Here is a 17,033-nt window from a genome sequence, read left to right on the forward strand (position 1 = left end):
TACAAGCCTCCTCCATGGCTTAAAGCAGTGGGACCTGGCTCTGTGGATTTCTTTCGTACACCTTCCACCTCCAGGCTGAGAAAAACTCCTCAGTGGGATTGAGGAAGGGGGAATAAGGTGGAAGGTATAAAATGGAAAACCGTGGGTGGTCCTGAAACCACTCATACACCTGGGTAGCCTTGTGGAAACTTACTTTTATGCTGCAGTCCCTGATTGCAAATTGCACCCGAAAGTTTAGAGATTTGAATATTTGTGTGTTGTTTATTGAAGCTTTGAGAATTTATGTGAGAAGTGTGTGTAAACCTGAAAATTATGTGTTGTGTTTTGACAGCAAGGTAATGTGAAATTGACATCAGAGTGTAAAGGAGGAAAATCAGAGTTCTAATTTGATAAGAAAATCTTAAGTAGTGATAAATTGAGTCAAGCAATTGGGAACAGAAGTAGAGGTTGTGAGATTTGCGCCTCATCTTTGCTTTTTGAGTTTTAGCAATGGAAAAAAACTACGTACCGGTATCGATTCCTAGGTACCGGGAATTAGTACCGAATTGATTCAAATGTCAAAGGTACCCATCCCTATAAAAACCAGTCAAGTATAAAAATGCATCTAGACCCTAGGGATTAACAGTCTTAATGTTTTGTACACATAACAGACAACAAACAAGTGTGAATGCTTAGATGGCAGCAAGTTTTGCAGTGACATTCAAACAGTGTTTTATGCAATGAGCCTCTTTGAAATTTTACTTGATGGACTGAATAAGAACTTTACGAGAAGTAGAAGCAATTCTCACGTTGAGTTGAGTGAAGTTGCACCTAAAATCTCATGTAGCCTACAATTTTAGATGTTTGCAAATTTGATCATACATTTTGATTCTTATAAGAATCTTTTTTAATTGATCCTTGAAATCAGTCTTCATCTGCACATGTTGGACCACTATTGTTTTACAATAAAATCTAGAGCTGAAGTGAATACTTGAATAATGCGATTAATCAAAGTGCAGCCTAAAGACCCTTTATGAAGACAAATATACATGGAGACAGTGTTCCCTCACTCACACGGAGGTCACCGGGCACCCCCCTCTGGAGCCAGGCCTGGAGGTTGGGCATGTTGGTGAGCGCCTGGTGGCCAGGCTTTCACCCATGGATCCCGGCTGGGCACAGCCCGAAGAGGAAACTGGGTCCCCTGCCCATGGGCTCACTACTCGTATACTACTCATAATAAAATTATCTTTCAACCATATATTTATGTTGTCCAGACTTGATCAAAATGTAGTAAGGAAGCTCTCTGGAGGATGTTTGAGATAAGCATCAGATCTGTGGTAAACCAGAGCAAACGGGCAAAACATGCTGGATGATTGGACAGAAAAGGACTTGTGTCTTTTTGAACCACAGTAAAAATTATTACTGTGAAGTTCTACAAAATAAAACAGTTTACTCTTGTTGTGCAGCTGAGTTTTTGTAAGAACTCGAGTGGAAATGACTTGTCACAATATGGCTAGACTTTCCTATAATCTTGGATGAAACCTCACGTGGAACACTGTCAACCACTTTTAAAGTTATCAGTCACATATTCATATTTGTTGGTGTAAAGCAGCCAATCTAAACCCTCCCATTGTTAGAAATATTACAGAAAAAGGACATCCCACTTAAAATTAAAGCCTAATCCTCATGGAAGGATGGCGGAGGGAAAATCTAAAAGAACAATATGTACTCAGAGGTGGAATTAACAGCTTATTTGCAGTGTCTTTATGATCCATTTTGGATAACTCGGTAGGTTGCTGAGCAAATAGTAAATGCAACAGGGACAACAAACTAATGGTTTATATTTACTGTCTGCAAGGACTCACAACTATATAAAAGGAATGCTAATACAATAAAGGTACAGTACTCTGCACCTGGATGTATCAGCTATCACTGCTTCACTGCACGCAGCCCAAGAAAATCAATCTGTGAATCAGTGGCTGTGCGTCATGGAGCCTGAGAGTTTCATTGATTTTCCTGAACAAAAGGAATTCTATAACTTCCCTGCTCTTTGTTTTTGTTTTTTGTTTTTTCGTAGAGACACATAGTTTTCTCTTTTATATCAGAAGGAAACTGCTTACAGGAAATCTGCACAGACATGCAGACAAATAATAATGTATTAATCATTTACACTTTTACGACAGCGGTTTGCAAACATTTGAACTCATGCATTTTCATGTTAATGACCCAACTATATACACCCTTTATTATTTAAAATTTCAATGCATGAAATGGATTTTAAAATGCTTACTGTGCAGTAAATTAATATTCTTCCTTTAATGCTCTTGGAGAACCAAATAATGCAGTTGTTGGGCAAACAGCTGCTACGCCACATCAGAGTTTATGGTATAAATATCCACATATTGGTGTGGTGGCATCATCACACTTCCAGAAAATTTGTTTTAATGCACACAAATAGTTAGGTTTACATCAGAATCATCATTGTCTTGTAAATAATTCTCCTTCATACTTCTTTATGCTGGTTTACAAAGATTTCTTTCCTTATGAATTCATTTTGACATTTAACCACTCATGTGATTCCTGCTTGTTCCCGTAAAATTTTAACGAGTATTTTTTTAAAAGCCTTTGTACGTTCTTGCTGTGTTTGTCTTCAAATTCCGTTTTTGGTTCTTTTTTAAACATGCATAAGGTATTTATTTATTTATTTTTACCTTGCTGACATTTCGTTTGTGGCTGCAAACATCCTCAGAGCTGACCATAGCTGCAGCCGCAAACGAAACGTCAGCAAGATAAAGAAAAAAACCTTATCTGTGTTTAAAAAAATAACCAAAAATAAAATTTAACAAGTGCTGATACTTACTTTTAATCATTAAACTGTAAATACATTGATTTAAAGAACTATAAAAGAAAAAAGAAAAAAATTATTTTACCTGTTGAATTACCATACACCCGTCCGCCATGTTTTTGTTAAAAAAGTTGTTAGGAAGTGTAAAATTGTGACTAGTATGTTGTGTTATAAGCAATTTATTAGATATTTGTTTCGTAGATTGACAATACAAGACACATCACACACTCAATAATTTACCAGAAGCTTGGAGAAGTAGTCACAGCAATGTGATTTGGCAAGATCAAGCTAGGTTGCAAATTAATAAAGACGGGCCATTTCATGTTTTAGCAGCCAGATAAGGCATTTAAACCCATCAATTATTGTCTCGTGCTCCATGTTAATCACTGGCTCAAAGCCTTCAATGTCTGACAAGTCTAATACATGAAAATGTGAAAGCTTATTTCATATTTCATAACACGTACTAAATTTACAGTATTGGTTGCTTTTGCTTGCTGCAATCTTACCCAAGCACGTCAGAAAAAGCACGGCTATAAAACAAGCATGTCTAATGCTGAATTGAACTGAATTGCTGAACCAACACAAATTACAGTTCATAATACTGTTAATATTTTTGTTATAAATAAGGATTTTTTAAAAGTTATGTTTTGTGACAATCTGTTTTATATTTGATTTTTGTCATGCTTAGTAAGTAAAGTTAAAATCTGTTAATATAGTTAAACTGATATTGTATTGAAGTACAGACTTATTTGGAAAGTATTACTTCTGATTAAGCCGTAATTTTTATATTGAAAGAAAGCCAAAGATTCAATCAGAAGGGAATCAGGATCAGAAGGCGACTCGAGTGGGCAGACCTAGGATTGTCGTTCCTGAGTCCAACCGCAAAGGAGGAGGGAAACACGATAAATGTAATTTTTGACCATTTTGAACTAAGGAAAACCGACAAAAATGCTAAAATAAATTCATTTATTTGTTGTATTTTTGTTTTTCTGGATAAAGAGTGTTTTTAAAAGTCACGGTTATACACAAGTCCTTTTATTTAAATACAAGGCATGTTTACCATACTCGTTCTTGTAGCGCCATCCACTAAATTATGGGTCAGCTAACCATTTTGGATTAAATCTGCTGGTTCAAAGTTCACCATTGTGCACTCTTTCCTACAGCTGACTGAGAGGTCAGGTGAATTTTGCACTCCCAACCGCATCACCAGATTTGGTTAAAGTTGGACTTGCAGTTTACAGACCTGTTTTCATTTAGACATTTTAAATGTTAATTTTGTACATAAAAATAAACTATTTTTAAAAATAAATGACACTTAGCCTGACAGGGGCCAAGCAAAGTCCGGCGGCCTGCCTGGGGGAAACCCTGAAGAACAGTAATTTTGATGCATTGTCTTTACTTACGGTTGAATGCCAGTGTTTCATAAGTATCACAAGCCACAAGTAGTGACAATAACAGATTAAGTAACACACCCAGTAACCTGAAAGAGGCTCTGGATGTCCTGTGGATTTTGCTTTGAAACACATTCACTTATTTTATTTTATGGACTCTTAATTCATTCTTTCTGGCTAATTAGGCTAGAACACTTGACAGTATTATGTGAGTGAGAGGGACCTTTTTAACATTTCAAAGTAATCCTAACCAGCTTTGGGACGCAATAACATTTCCCCTGAGAAATTGCACATAATGTACTAACTCAGTAAATAAGAGAGGTTAAATTTAAAATGCAAGCATGAGTATGTGTGCTCTAGATAATAAATCATCAAAGTCCAGGCAGTGAGGACTCAAGAGTAGTAGATAAAAGATTATTATTACACCAGTTTGATCGAGTTCAGCAGTGGAATAACAATAAGTGATGCTAAGTTTAGTTTGTGTAGACTTTGTCCAATTGGCAGTAGTAAAAGTGCAAGTATTGTAAATAAATAGTATATTATACGATGCAGTTTCTGACTCCTGGGACTAGTTGCATGAAAGTTAGTGTGCTTTTAATCTCAGCTATTTTGTGTATGCACAAAAGCAGAACCCTGGTGAGATGCGTAATAGCAACGTCTGATTTCCTCTCAAAATGATAACAGCCCAGTAACTTAAGAGCAAAATAATCTCACAGATGTTAAGAAAACATTGTTAATACAAAACCGTGTAAGAAGAAAATACCAGGGCCAGAGGGGAAATGATAGCCGTTTTTTTTTTGTGCTTATGTAGAAACATGAGTCAATTTATAAAATTATCAACAATCAATAACTTGCACATGCGAGGCTGTGAGTCATCACTATATTCGGCCACTTAGCAACTTAAGGTCAACATGTAACTAAAAATATATCATAAACACGACTGATTGCAAACCAACATAGCAAGCTTTGTGAAAGTTTTTGGTTCAATTTAGCTGATTTTATTTTTATTTTTCCATTTCCCCCAGTTGATTTAAATGCTCTAAATTGTGTGTACAAATTGTCATAGGAATCTGGGAGAGTTCCTGTCACACTGTGGCAGTTTACTTACTTCTACCTGGTTGGTGGCCGGACAAATGATTGTCAGGAAATAGGCTTTACTTCTCTTAATGAAAAGACTTGGTTTGTATGGCGTTTGAAGCGTGCCACAACCCGTGCACGCGGATTGGGTCCACAGCGCGCGTGTGAACGGGAATCGCGAGCGAAAATATACATGGCGAGAGGTCATTTGTGCACTGAGAGGGAGCAAACTGTGTCTGTGAGCGCACAAGGATGTGCACAAGTGACAAACCTGCGTGCGCGCGTTGTCAATGAGCACACGGCAGAGGAAAACGTGCGCGCGCGGCAGCCTCTGTGCGCGCTCGGCAGCCTCTCAGCGCGCTCGGTTTCTGACTCCTGCTCGCTCGGCTGTAAGGGCTTTTGGCACTCTGGAGGCGTGGCCTGTGGCAGATCTTCTCTGTCCTCTGATTGGTTAATTTACCCCGCACTTTACCCTCTACCTATCTATATAAAAAAGTCTGATTTTCAGTAGTTGCTGGCATAGCTCAGTTGGGAGAGCGGGTGACTCTCGCCCCGGAGGATCCAGGTTCGAGTCCGGGCATGGAAAATGCAGTAGATGTCATGTTAATTTTTATTAATTCCAAGTATTTTACAGTTGTGACCGTTCAACTGTCATTAAACGTACGAATGTTTGCTGGGCAGTGTTTTAAAAAGTGCACAGAAGCTAGATGGTTTTAACCATATAAAATTACATTTTTCGTGATACTGGAAAAATACATACGAAATAAAACTACTGGTTGAAAACTTTATGACTGTGGTTGTACAATATATGACTCACTAATACACTGCAAGCTCCCTTAGAGTGGGGCTTCGAGAGAGAGAGAGAGAGAGAGAGAGAGAGAGAGAGAGAGAGAGAGAGAGAGAGAGAGAGAGAGAGAGAGAGAGAGAGAGAGAGAGAGAGAGAGAGAGAGAGAGAGAGAGAGAGAGAGAGAGAGAGAGAGAGAGAGAGAGAGAGAGAGAGAGAGAGAGAGAGAGAGAGAGAGAGAGAGAGAGAGAGAGAGAGAATTTAATTGACAAATTATCCTTTCAAATAATTAATTGATGAGTTACATAATTGTCCATTTAGAATTGTTGAATGGACTGAGTCAAGTTTGGTGCACTTTATATATTTCAAAACATGTTTTTTTTTATTTTAATGATGCATATAAATAATTTAGATGTTAATTTAATGAAATATTTCTATTTTTTTCATTACCTCACCCTTGTTTTGACAAAAACGGGACCTTGCTGGATAATATCATGGAGAAACTATTTGTTCACAGTACATGGCTCAGTGAGGATCTGTGTACCAAAGGAGGAGATACTCAGAAATCTGTCTGCAGATTGTTACAACCCAGACTGGAAGTGGTGGGCTGTAATAAGAAAGGAGACCAAACAGAGGAGTGGGGGTTCAACAACTGAGTTCACACGCGCGCTGTGGACCCAATCCGCGTGCACGGGTTGTGGCACGGGTCTGACGCGATAGGTTTGTTTTGAACTTAGAGTTCCCTCGGAGTGACCCCATTCAAGTCTCAAAAGATTAAGACCCGAAAAAAATGTGAAAGGTGTAGAGGATGAAGAATTTTAAGAGATTAAAATAGACTTTTGAGTTCCCTTCATAATAAATAATAATAAAGCTCAAATAAAACTGAATGAAAAAAGAAAGAAAAGAGAAGGGTTGACAAGCTTGCAAAAACGGAGATAAGATTGTTTTGGACTAACAGGATTGGATAATTACACTTCTCAACATGTTTTTGACTAATAGGATCTGATGATAATTATGATGATCACTGAGTCATTTCTATCTGATTCTGTCAGATAAAAAGGTTCCTGCCTCGCTTTGGAGTCACAAAAGAGAGCACTAATTACATGTCAGGCGCACTTCATTTCTCCCTCTCCCACTCCATTTTCCTCCTTTCGATTTACCTTTAAACAGATCTTCATCCCCCCTGACATCTATGAAGCCTTGACAACTGTAAGGTACAAAACACCTGAGTAGTCTGTTAGATTCAATGAAGGATGAAATAAAAACAATGCAAGTCTGGGAAAAATAAGACCTTCAAACGGTTGCAAAAAAACCCACTGTTATAAATTCGCAAACCAAATGTAATTTGAAAGGCATGGCAACATTTATGCAAGAGTTTAGAATAAACCATTAATATATTTCTTTTTTCAAAGTCTTTCTCAAGACACCCTCAGTGATCGTTGTAAACCTGTTCAACTGGCAATACCGGTCGTAACTCGGATCATAGCTAATGTAAACCAGACTTGTCCTCCAATAAGATTCATTGTTCACCTGTGTGGTGTAGTAATAAAAACTTATCTCCAGTTTAATTTTAGGTACAAATGAGTTTTATTTTGAATTGCTTGAATTTTTTTGTCCTGTTATTTAGTCACTGAACAGTTATTGTATTACATTTAGGAATAACTTTCTTATTGATTTTTCTTTTAAATTTTAGCCTCATTGTTTGCACAACCAGCAAATGTGGGAAATTCTCTTTTGCAGCCAGAATTTCCATCCATCCATCCATCCATCCATTTTCTGAACCCGCTTTGTCCACGCAGGTTCGCTGGGGGGCTGGTGCCTATCTCCAGCGGTCAACGGGCAATCAGGCGGGGTACACCCTGGACAGAGAGCCAGTCCATCGCAGGGCAACACAGAGACACACAGGACAAACAATCATGCACACACACACACACACACACACACACACACACACACACACACACACACACACACACACACACACACACACACACACACTCACTCACACCTAAGGACAATTTGGACAGACTATTTAACCTAACAGTCATGTTTTTTGACTGTGGGAGGAAGCCGGAGTACCCGGAGAGAACCCACGCATGCACAGGGAGAACATGCAAACTCCATGCAGAAAGATCCCAGGCCGGGAAGCGAACCCAGAACCTTCTCGCTACAAGGCAACAGCGCCACGGGGCAGCCCGCAGCCAGAATTTGATTCTCCAATTGCCGTTGTCCTGGCTCCTTTTAAATGCTTGTAACAAATTCTAGTCATAACTTTCCAATATACATAATTTGATGCCGATTCAAATTTAGATGGGACAGTAATGAAATGCCAGTCATATCATATCATTGTAAAGTCCTTGATCTGTGTGCCACACACACATATGTATATATATATATATATATATATATATATATATATATATATAACGTATCATGTTTTCAGTCAATCTGCTGTCACGACTTCCGCACAGAGATATTTACAGAGTGTACTGACGACACACAGTTGCATTTTCAGAAACAACTGTTCCAGTAAGATGTGATCGATGTGACAGAATGATTACACTATACTGGTGTACAATTAAGTGAATGGATGTCTCAAGAATGGTAGTTCACCAAGGACACGTTTGTGTGTTTGTGTTTTCTTCTGTGACATAAAACTTAGACATGAGCAATGGGTGACAGAGTGGTGTATAATTATCTATTTGTACTCATGGTTGCCAGGGTTGGAGGGATGATGTACAACAAAGTTGACAGAAGTGTTAAATCAGAACTGAAACAGATAACTTGGATCAGACGTAGTTTTTGCCACATAATTGTCTCAGTGTCATACGAATTGCTGTTAAAGGACTAAATGAATCAAACATCTAGTTAAAAATGAAGATTTTGAAAATTGAGATAATGGTGAGATCACACGGAAAGCAAGCATACAATTTGATGAAAATCTTTGGAACAAGATTAAATTATCCAGGTAGAGGACTTGGGAATCTCGTGTGTCTCGTCGGGGAACTGCTGATAGCACAATGGAGGAGAGAGAGGAATGAAATATGTGTAAAGGAGCAATGTCAGTTGATTCTGGATGTGTTAGTCTCCTCAAGGCCCATTCGAATACAGATAAGCATTACATTCGTATTGCACATTCCCCTCCATACATCACTTTTAGAATCAAAGACATTATAATTGGCCTTGTATAATGGAAACGGACTAATGCTGAGTAAGGCAAAGTCCTTCTTCGGAGTCCATTAGAAAAATTTTTGGTGTCACAGAACTGGCAGTCAGTACATTCTTGCAAGGGACTATTTGTAATTGACTTCTACAAATTAAAGTTCTTTCACACAGAACGGCCATTAAATAAGTCCAGAGGAAATATACAGCGTGACCTGAAGGTTGGTGTTGAATGTAAAAATGCTGCCTGTCATTTTATAACAATAGCAAGTAAAGAGAAAATTCTACTCCCAAGTAGTCTTCTACCAAACCCTTTAGACAGTCAGGTTATTTACTAGTTTTTTTTAAATGCCTATTAATGCATTTGTAGGTTGATTTATTTGTATAAACAACTTTCATACAGTGGTCGTAACTCAATGTGCTGGGTGCAACGTGGAATAATAAAAGAAAATAAACAATTAAACTGCAAACGGTAATAAAGTGTCAGTAATAATAAAATACAGGCAATAAGAAAATATATTGAACATTAAAAATACATTAAAAGGCAACTATAAATGAAGTTAATTGATGGCCAGTCAGTATAGTTTTCCTTGAGTGGTCTTTATGCTTGAGCATAGATTGCTGCCTCCCCAGTATTTTATGGATGCTGTGGGGTGAGATCAGCAGCTATGGGAGGATTTGCTTTTGCATAATGTAGAGCAGAAAATAATTATAACAACCACAGTTTGAGACCAGGGTGTACAGATAATGTAGATGTAAAATCAGGACCAGGCAATTAAATCTGTCATCATGAATTACAGCAAGTTACAAAAGATATTTTGATAAAAGTACATTTTAAGGAGGAATTTACTGCCTCCCCAAGATCATGGTGCCGCACAACTGAGCCTCCTATGGTTCCATCATGTATGATATTATAATAAGCTGTAAAGAACACAACACAGCTGACAGAGAGTCTAATGGTTTCCTGTTTGTAACTGTTCTTAGACAACTGACCGTATAATTTTGGCCATTTTTTAAAATTTTGGCAGATTATCTGAATAAAATAAAAAGTGGTTGAGAGAGGTTTTTATATGTACTTTTAAGGTTTTGGCTGGACACAGCAAAAGAAGCAAATATATGATAAAGTTGGGGTAAAACTATTAGGCCGGGGACACACCGGCCGTCGAAGCGCCGGGAGGCAAAGCGCTTACGAAATTCGGCCGCTGCTCGCTGCTCCTCAGTTCAGACCAGATGCTTGTTTCTCCGCTCCGGTCGAAGCGCGCCTCGTAGTTTTTCTTTTAACCACTTGGTGTCCTCCATTTCCTCTCTGCCTTTTCTCTGCTCTTTTCCTCTACACCCCATCTCCCTTGGTGTGTGTGTGTGTGTGTGTGTGTGTGTGTGTGTGTGTGTGTGTGTGTGTGTGTGTGTGTGTGTGTGTGTGTGTGTGTGTGTGTGTGTGTGTGTGTGTGTGTGTGTGTGTGTGTGTGTGTGTGTGTGTGTGTGTGTGTGTGTGTGTGTGTGTGAACCTATGGTGTGAACCAGTTGCTAATAGCTGGCCTACGACTTTCTGCCTCTCTGTCCTGTTTGCTCCGGTTGAAAGACACCCAAAACCACACCCCCTTCACGTGGTCACACACTCAAACACACACACACACACACACACAAGTTCGCTGTGTGTGTGTGGTTTTTATGCAGTGTCTGTTTACGAACACATTTGACTGTTGCGGAATTGTATTTTGAAATGCTTTATTTGTTCAATTTACCGGCCTGCCTCGTGTGTCTAGGTTTGACTTCCTGCCAGAATTGACGCGATTCACCTGCGGCTCGCGAAAAAAATAGAGCAGATGCCAAAACGATCGCTGTACGGCACGGGCTGGAGCACCAGCGCGGCACTTCGGCGGCCCATGTGGTCTATATACAGTAATAGGATAACAAGGGCGCCGAATGAAGGCGGTCCCCGTTTCGCGGCGCTTCGGCGGCCGGTGTGTCCCCGGCGTCAGTCTGTTTAAGGGCTTGTGTTATTATTGTTTTTGGTACATTTTACCAAGGATGTATAATTTGAAAGATCAGTTGTGTTGGTTGCATGGTAATCCTACAATGTGAAACAGTACTTAGACTTTTCATTTATGGAATGTATTGAAATAATAAAAATAATTAATTAAAAAAAGTTCTCCTAGAAATAAACAATTCTATGTGGAATCTTTTTAGCTCTCCATACTGCACCCCCTTGACTCTACAATATAAAAGAGTAGTCAAACTGAAACTGCTAGAGTTTTATGTGTTCATCATATGTTTTCAGCTGGCGCACACATTTCTATTTCACACTTTATAGGAAAATGTATTTATTTGTTCAGTCATTTACTTTGTCAATAAAGGTTTCTAATTTAGTTTTTAAAGACAACCAGAGTTTACTCACTAATTAAAAAAAACTTTAATATTGGGAGCATTATTTAAATATGTTTTTGCTGACATTGTCATTTAATTAGTCAGACATAGACATGGAAGAAAATCAAGTTGCTTGACAGCAACTTTACACCAAACGGTTATTTTTGTTTGACTGTTGAGAAGAGGTTGAGGAGATGGTCCAGAACTGTTTCCTGGGCGTTACCATCAACACATGCGATTGACAGGTCATTAAGCTAATTAGCTGCAGCTGCAAAACCCCTCGTGTAGTTGTGTTCAACATTTTAGGACCGTTATTCAGAAGACAAGAGCAGCATTTTGAATTATAATACATTTCTATCTGACACAAGTTGCCACGGCTTCTAATGAAGTAGGTTATTCCCAAATTGGTTGTGAATTTGCAAATATTAAAATATGTTTTGTTTAGTTTTTTTAGCTAACTTCTTGCTAGCTTTCCCTTGTTACACTTAATGTGTTGTTGTTTACAAGAAAACAAAGTCAGTTGAATCTGTGTGTTTGCTGAGTTCAGTTTATTTTAAAATAAATGTATTTGTCTTTGGGTAGCAATAAAAATACTGCACTTAGTTCACAGCTCTCATAGCAAAAATGTACTGTTTATTAATGTGGAATGCTGCTTTGGCTCTTCCATTTCAGCCCATCTGTGTGTATTTGTGTTGTATCCTCAACGACATACTTAATGTTATTCTGTTGTAAGTTGAGGCTTTTCATTAGTTTTTATGTTTCCATGCCTGTCTACGCTCCAGCCCACTGCGTACTGCAGGCGAGATCTGATTAAAACGCTTAATCTTCAATGCGCGGCTCCTTTACAAATGGAAGCTAAGTGTATTTAAAGCCCCGTCTGGATCCTGATTATTGAAATTGTTTAGGGAATTTATTTTCGTGCACCAGCCAGCATCTCTAAAAATTACCTTCACTCTTATCTGACCTGGTGCCTTGTAATTGCCTGCATTTCTAATCATTTGTCATCATGATCATCATTAAGTCTTGGCTGTCATATTAGTAAACTGCAGTTAATTAATTACAATCTAATTTATCAATTTTAATTGAAAGAAGAGCCAGGCATGCATAAAAATAAACAGTGAAAGGTGCAACATGTGTCTAAAAGTCTAATATTTTATCCCAAAGGTAAAACTTCACAAGTAACCAACTGTCGCAGTTTCCCACTGTTACTTTCTTGGCACACTGCTGTCTTAATCTGTCTCAGTGTGGTTTTGTATTCCCTCTTGACGATGTTGTATAACCCCATTAGAGCCTTTGTTGATTCTTTGACTTCTTAATTCACAGTTTCGCACCCTTTACCCCGTTTACAGCCTCGTATCCTCTATAACCCACTATACCTGTGAAGCACCACAGAGCCCTGGGAACCTCTTATCGATATCCATGTTCCCACTGGTCTTAGTAATGAAGGCGGGAACTTGGGGCTAGTTGAAATGGAACGTCTCCCCATGGGTAGGACTTGAGTTTTAATTAGCAAAGTTAAGGGGGCAGAGGGGGATCAGCAGTGTGAGAGACAAAGCTCCAAAAGAAGTGTCTCCTGAGCCTAATGTGTTTGCTGGATTTGATGGATATGGACCCAAAGATATATCTGAGGACAGCTGGCAAAATCAAGACACATCTTCTTGCTCTTTTTATTAGAAACGAAACCTTATCAAACCACAGGGAATCTCTCAAGGCGAAGGCTTTTGTGTTGGCTTTCTTATTTCCTTCGAGATTACTGAACTTGTTCTTCTTCTGCAGTAAATCTACCTTAATTTTGGATGATTAGCCACTTGTGGACCAACACAGCTAGTGCTGTCAACTCAATAACCAGTTTAAACTTGAATGCATTACATTTTGACCAACTGAAATGTTGCAGCACTCGTTAATGCAGTTATATAAGAGCTGATTTTAGCTTGTGGCTAATGTAGCTTGATTTTAATGATTTACTACCCACTAGTGGGTGCCCTGTTTCACCTGTATGTTGCTGAGCAAAGACAAGTTGTCCTCCCCGCCTAACCTAATGGCAGCTCCTCCCCGTTTAATGCCTACTTGCATACATAAGTTCGCACAGAACTTTGAAATTAAAGTTTGCCTCAAGTCAAACAAATTGTGCAGTGACGGATCAATTCAGTGCAATTGGCAACCAGAAACTGTTTGTTAAAAATAATAAAAGCTTTTATAATTGTGTAGAATGTGTGAGTAAGAAGTGATGGGTCGATTTTCTAAAACTGGAAGATGGAAGTGTATTCTTTTCTGTGCCTTTTGAAAATTGACCAAATTAGTCTTTTGTCTTAACCTTTAGAAAGCTCTAGCATGTGCATGCGCTTAAAATTCCCTATACCAATCACAATGTGAGAAAGCTCAGTATTAAATATGGCACCTCATAATGTGGTTTTTTTTATTCTTCCAATCTCTTTTCTCGGTAGGTTTCTGGGTATAAATCTGCAGGGGCTTCATCATGGTGCCGGAGAAGAATGATGGGATAAACAACGACATGAGCCTTCCACCAAATCAGCAGAACAGACCCGCTGTAAGTCTGCCCGTCTCCCACTGTCCTCTTCCTCTTACCCCGTGTGCGCTAATCTCAACTGCTTTTGTTCTTCACAATCACTAAAGAACACGCATGGCCCCCTGTGCTTAATTCTGTTTAATGTTTACCAAATCACAGAATGTGATAGCCTGGCAAGCCAGACTAAATAAATGTATTATTTAGTCTGGCCATGCTCCATTGACAGCTCTCGGTTGTGGGGCGGGTTCTACCGTTGTCTTTCAAATGATCTCCGCATTCCACTGGACAATGAATGTGACATTCTCTTGTTTCACTCTGTTGCATCATCCCACCCACCAGGCATATAGAGTGCCCTGATTGGCCCACAAAGCGGATAAAGCTCTGTGATTTGTTCACTAAGCAGATAGAGCACTATGATTGGCCCACAATTATGGACCAATCACAGCTCTTTATGTGTTTGAAACCCCTCTAGAGAGCTGTGATTGGCTAGCCAGAGTCCTGGTAGGAGCTGCTGAGGTTCCAATGGAGCATGCCTAGACCATTCTTTGCAAAGCAAGAATTTGGTCTAGTTCACTAGGCTAAGAATGTGATGCATCAGTGAGTCATGCCAGCGCATCAAGAAATGAACACACATTTCAAAGGATTACTGAATACCGCATGAATACTAAAACTTTGCCTACACACTTTATTGAATCATTCACCATTTCATCTCCTCCCTCCTGTCCTTAAACTTCCTCTGAGCTAGTTTCATCATTAAAATTGTTGACATTTAAATTGTGATTTTGTATTAAACAGTTTTTTTATGCTTTTAATTTTTATTTTAAGCTGTCTTCATCAGTCAGAGACTTTGATTTTAGATTAATTAGCTCATCTCATCTAAATTAGGTAATCACTAACCAACCACACACAATGATATAATACTGGTTCCCATAGGGATTCAGTATTGATGCCTACTGCTATGCTAGTTATGGCACGTTAATATCCATTTAGATTCCATGCTGTAGTTCTTTTTTACAACACAGAGCAGTTTTGTTTACCTGTTTTCCTGCTACGTTTGGATCTTCCCACTCTGTGTTTAAAAAAAGAACTACAGCATGGAATTAGAGATACGACACAGCAAGAACACACCTAAAAATATCCATTTAGAGTATAAACCATGAACGCAATTATCATTTATTACAATTAAACTATTAACAAAAGCAAAGTCAATCAAGCATTTGCTATTTTAATTAGAGATGTTTGACATCAGTTTACCATTATCGGCTGGTATTGGGATCAAAATTTAGTATCGTATCAGTTTTCAGTCTTTTAGTGACACGACTTTTACATACCATACACACATTCAGCTACTTTTCCCCTTCTCAAAATGTCGAAATATGACAGATCTTAGTTTTTGAGACACGTTAATTATTTGGCACAATTTGTGAAGTAGACATTTGCCCTGTGTAGTGAACGTACGCTGTCCTCACATAGTTATGTGAAGCTGGACAGCTAGCAAACAACAAAAACAAAAACAAGACACTTCACCCAAGTCTTGCTTTCTTATCTGAAGGTCTTTATAAATGTTTTGTCACTGTAACTACAATATACAGAAAAAGAAAAAATACATACACACTGACTAATACACACATCTTAGCGTCATGCTTTGGGAGAATGAGATTCAGCTGAGAAAAAATAAAAAAGGTGTTTTTCCTGTTACCAACTTAAATTGAAGAAGTTGTCATTTTGCACAGAAAATGTTAAAATTTAAGCATGCATGTAGGGTTGTCACAGTGTGCAAATGTAACCTCACGGTGATTGTGACCAAAATTATCACTGTTTTCGATATTATCGCGGTATTTTTTTAAACTTGTTACATTTTCAACTGCATAAACCCTGTATATCAGAAAAATATTGTCCTCAGTTTGTCTCTAAATTTTGCCTAAAATGTGTTATTTTGTAATTATGTTGTTTATTTGTTTACATCTTTCCCCTTTAGTCTTTAAAACACCAATATTTGCCCATAACTTCTTATTTTGTCTGTTTGATGTCATCATTTTAAAAATATTAGATCAGATGATACTCAGTACTCAAGTAACCTTCTGATCAGATACTTTTTTACCCTTACTTGAGTAATAAACCCTATATCAGGAAAATATTGTCCTCGGTTTGTGTCCTTCCAGTGAGCTTTGCAGATGTGGGAAAATGTCATCAGGCAGTAATCGTTGTTAAATTCATAATTATTCTCGGAGAGAGACCAACTCTTATCTGCCCCTGGGAGCCCCGTAATGCATAGCGTCATTTCAACATGGGGGTGTCCGCGACACGGTTTATATGCAGGTAGCGGCGCTGCGGCTGCTTTATATTGCGACTCGTTGCATTCTCCCTCAACCCAAATCCTCGGATCACGCATTTTAGCTAAAACGCTAACGTTAGCTTGCCTTGTGTTGACTGTAGAGTTGTGGGTGATGGTCACGCAGATGTGTCATGAGATTTGAAGCGTTGCTGCCTTTCACAGACACTTTTTCTGCACGTGCTGAAAACAGGATAGCCGTCTTCTATCAACTGTCCCTCGGCATTCTTCAAATATCCAAAAGATGCCCGTACTTCTGACTTTGTCTTCTTTGAGGGATAATAAATGTCCTGAGCGCTGCCGTCTCCTCCTTTGGCCATTATTTCAGCTTTAGCTTCAAGAAAGTTTTGGTTGTAAACAACAAAGTGCGCATGTGCCGCCGGCAACTTCAGCAGATGATACGGTGGCTGGTAAGGGTCACCGCACCTACACCGCAGCCACGGTAATCCACCGAGATAATATTGTTTTTAAAGCAAGACGGTTATTATTATTGTCCACTTTTTTACCGGGGTTTACCGCTACACCGGTTACCGTGACAACCCTACATGCATGATAGTAGATGTCGGTAACCC

At 38.8% G+C, this 17,033-nt stretch overlaps 1 protein-coding gene across 8 annotated transcripts in view; it reads left to right on the plus strand.

The window, feature by feature from the left end:
• gpat2 (glycerol-3-phosphate acyltransferase 2, mitochondrial) overlaps positions 1 to 17,033 on the plus strand; it is a 210,676-nt gene that overhangs the window by 127,914 nt on the left and 65,729 nt on the right. For all 8 annotated transcript variants that reach the window (XM_054731616.2, XM_015972978.3, XM_070546181.1 and 5 more), the window contains one exon: positions 14,047 to 14,150. In XM_054731616.2, the coding sequence (XP_054587591.2) occupies positions 14,079 to 14,150 (72 nt within the window). In that variant the 5' untranslated portion in view covers positions 14,047 to 14,078. The remainder of the gene's footprint in view (positions 1 to 14,046; positions 14,151 to 17,033) is intronic.

Source organism: Nothobranchius furzeri, chromosome 17, assembly GCF_043380555.1.
Source record: "Nothobranchius furzeri strain GRZ-AD chromosome 17, NfurGRZ-RIMD1, whole genome shotgun sequence".
NCBI classification, from domain to species: Eukaryota; Metazoa; Chordata; class Actinopteri; order Cyprinodontiformes; family Nothobranchiidae; genus Nothobranchius; species Nothobranchius furzeri.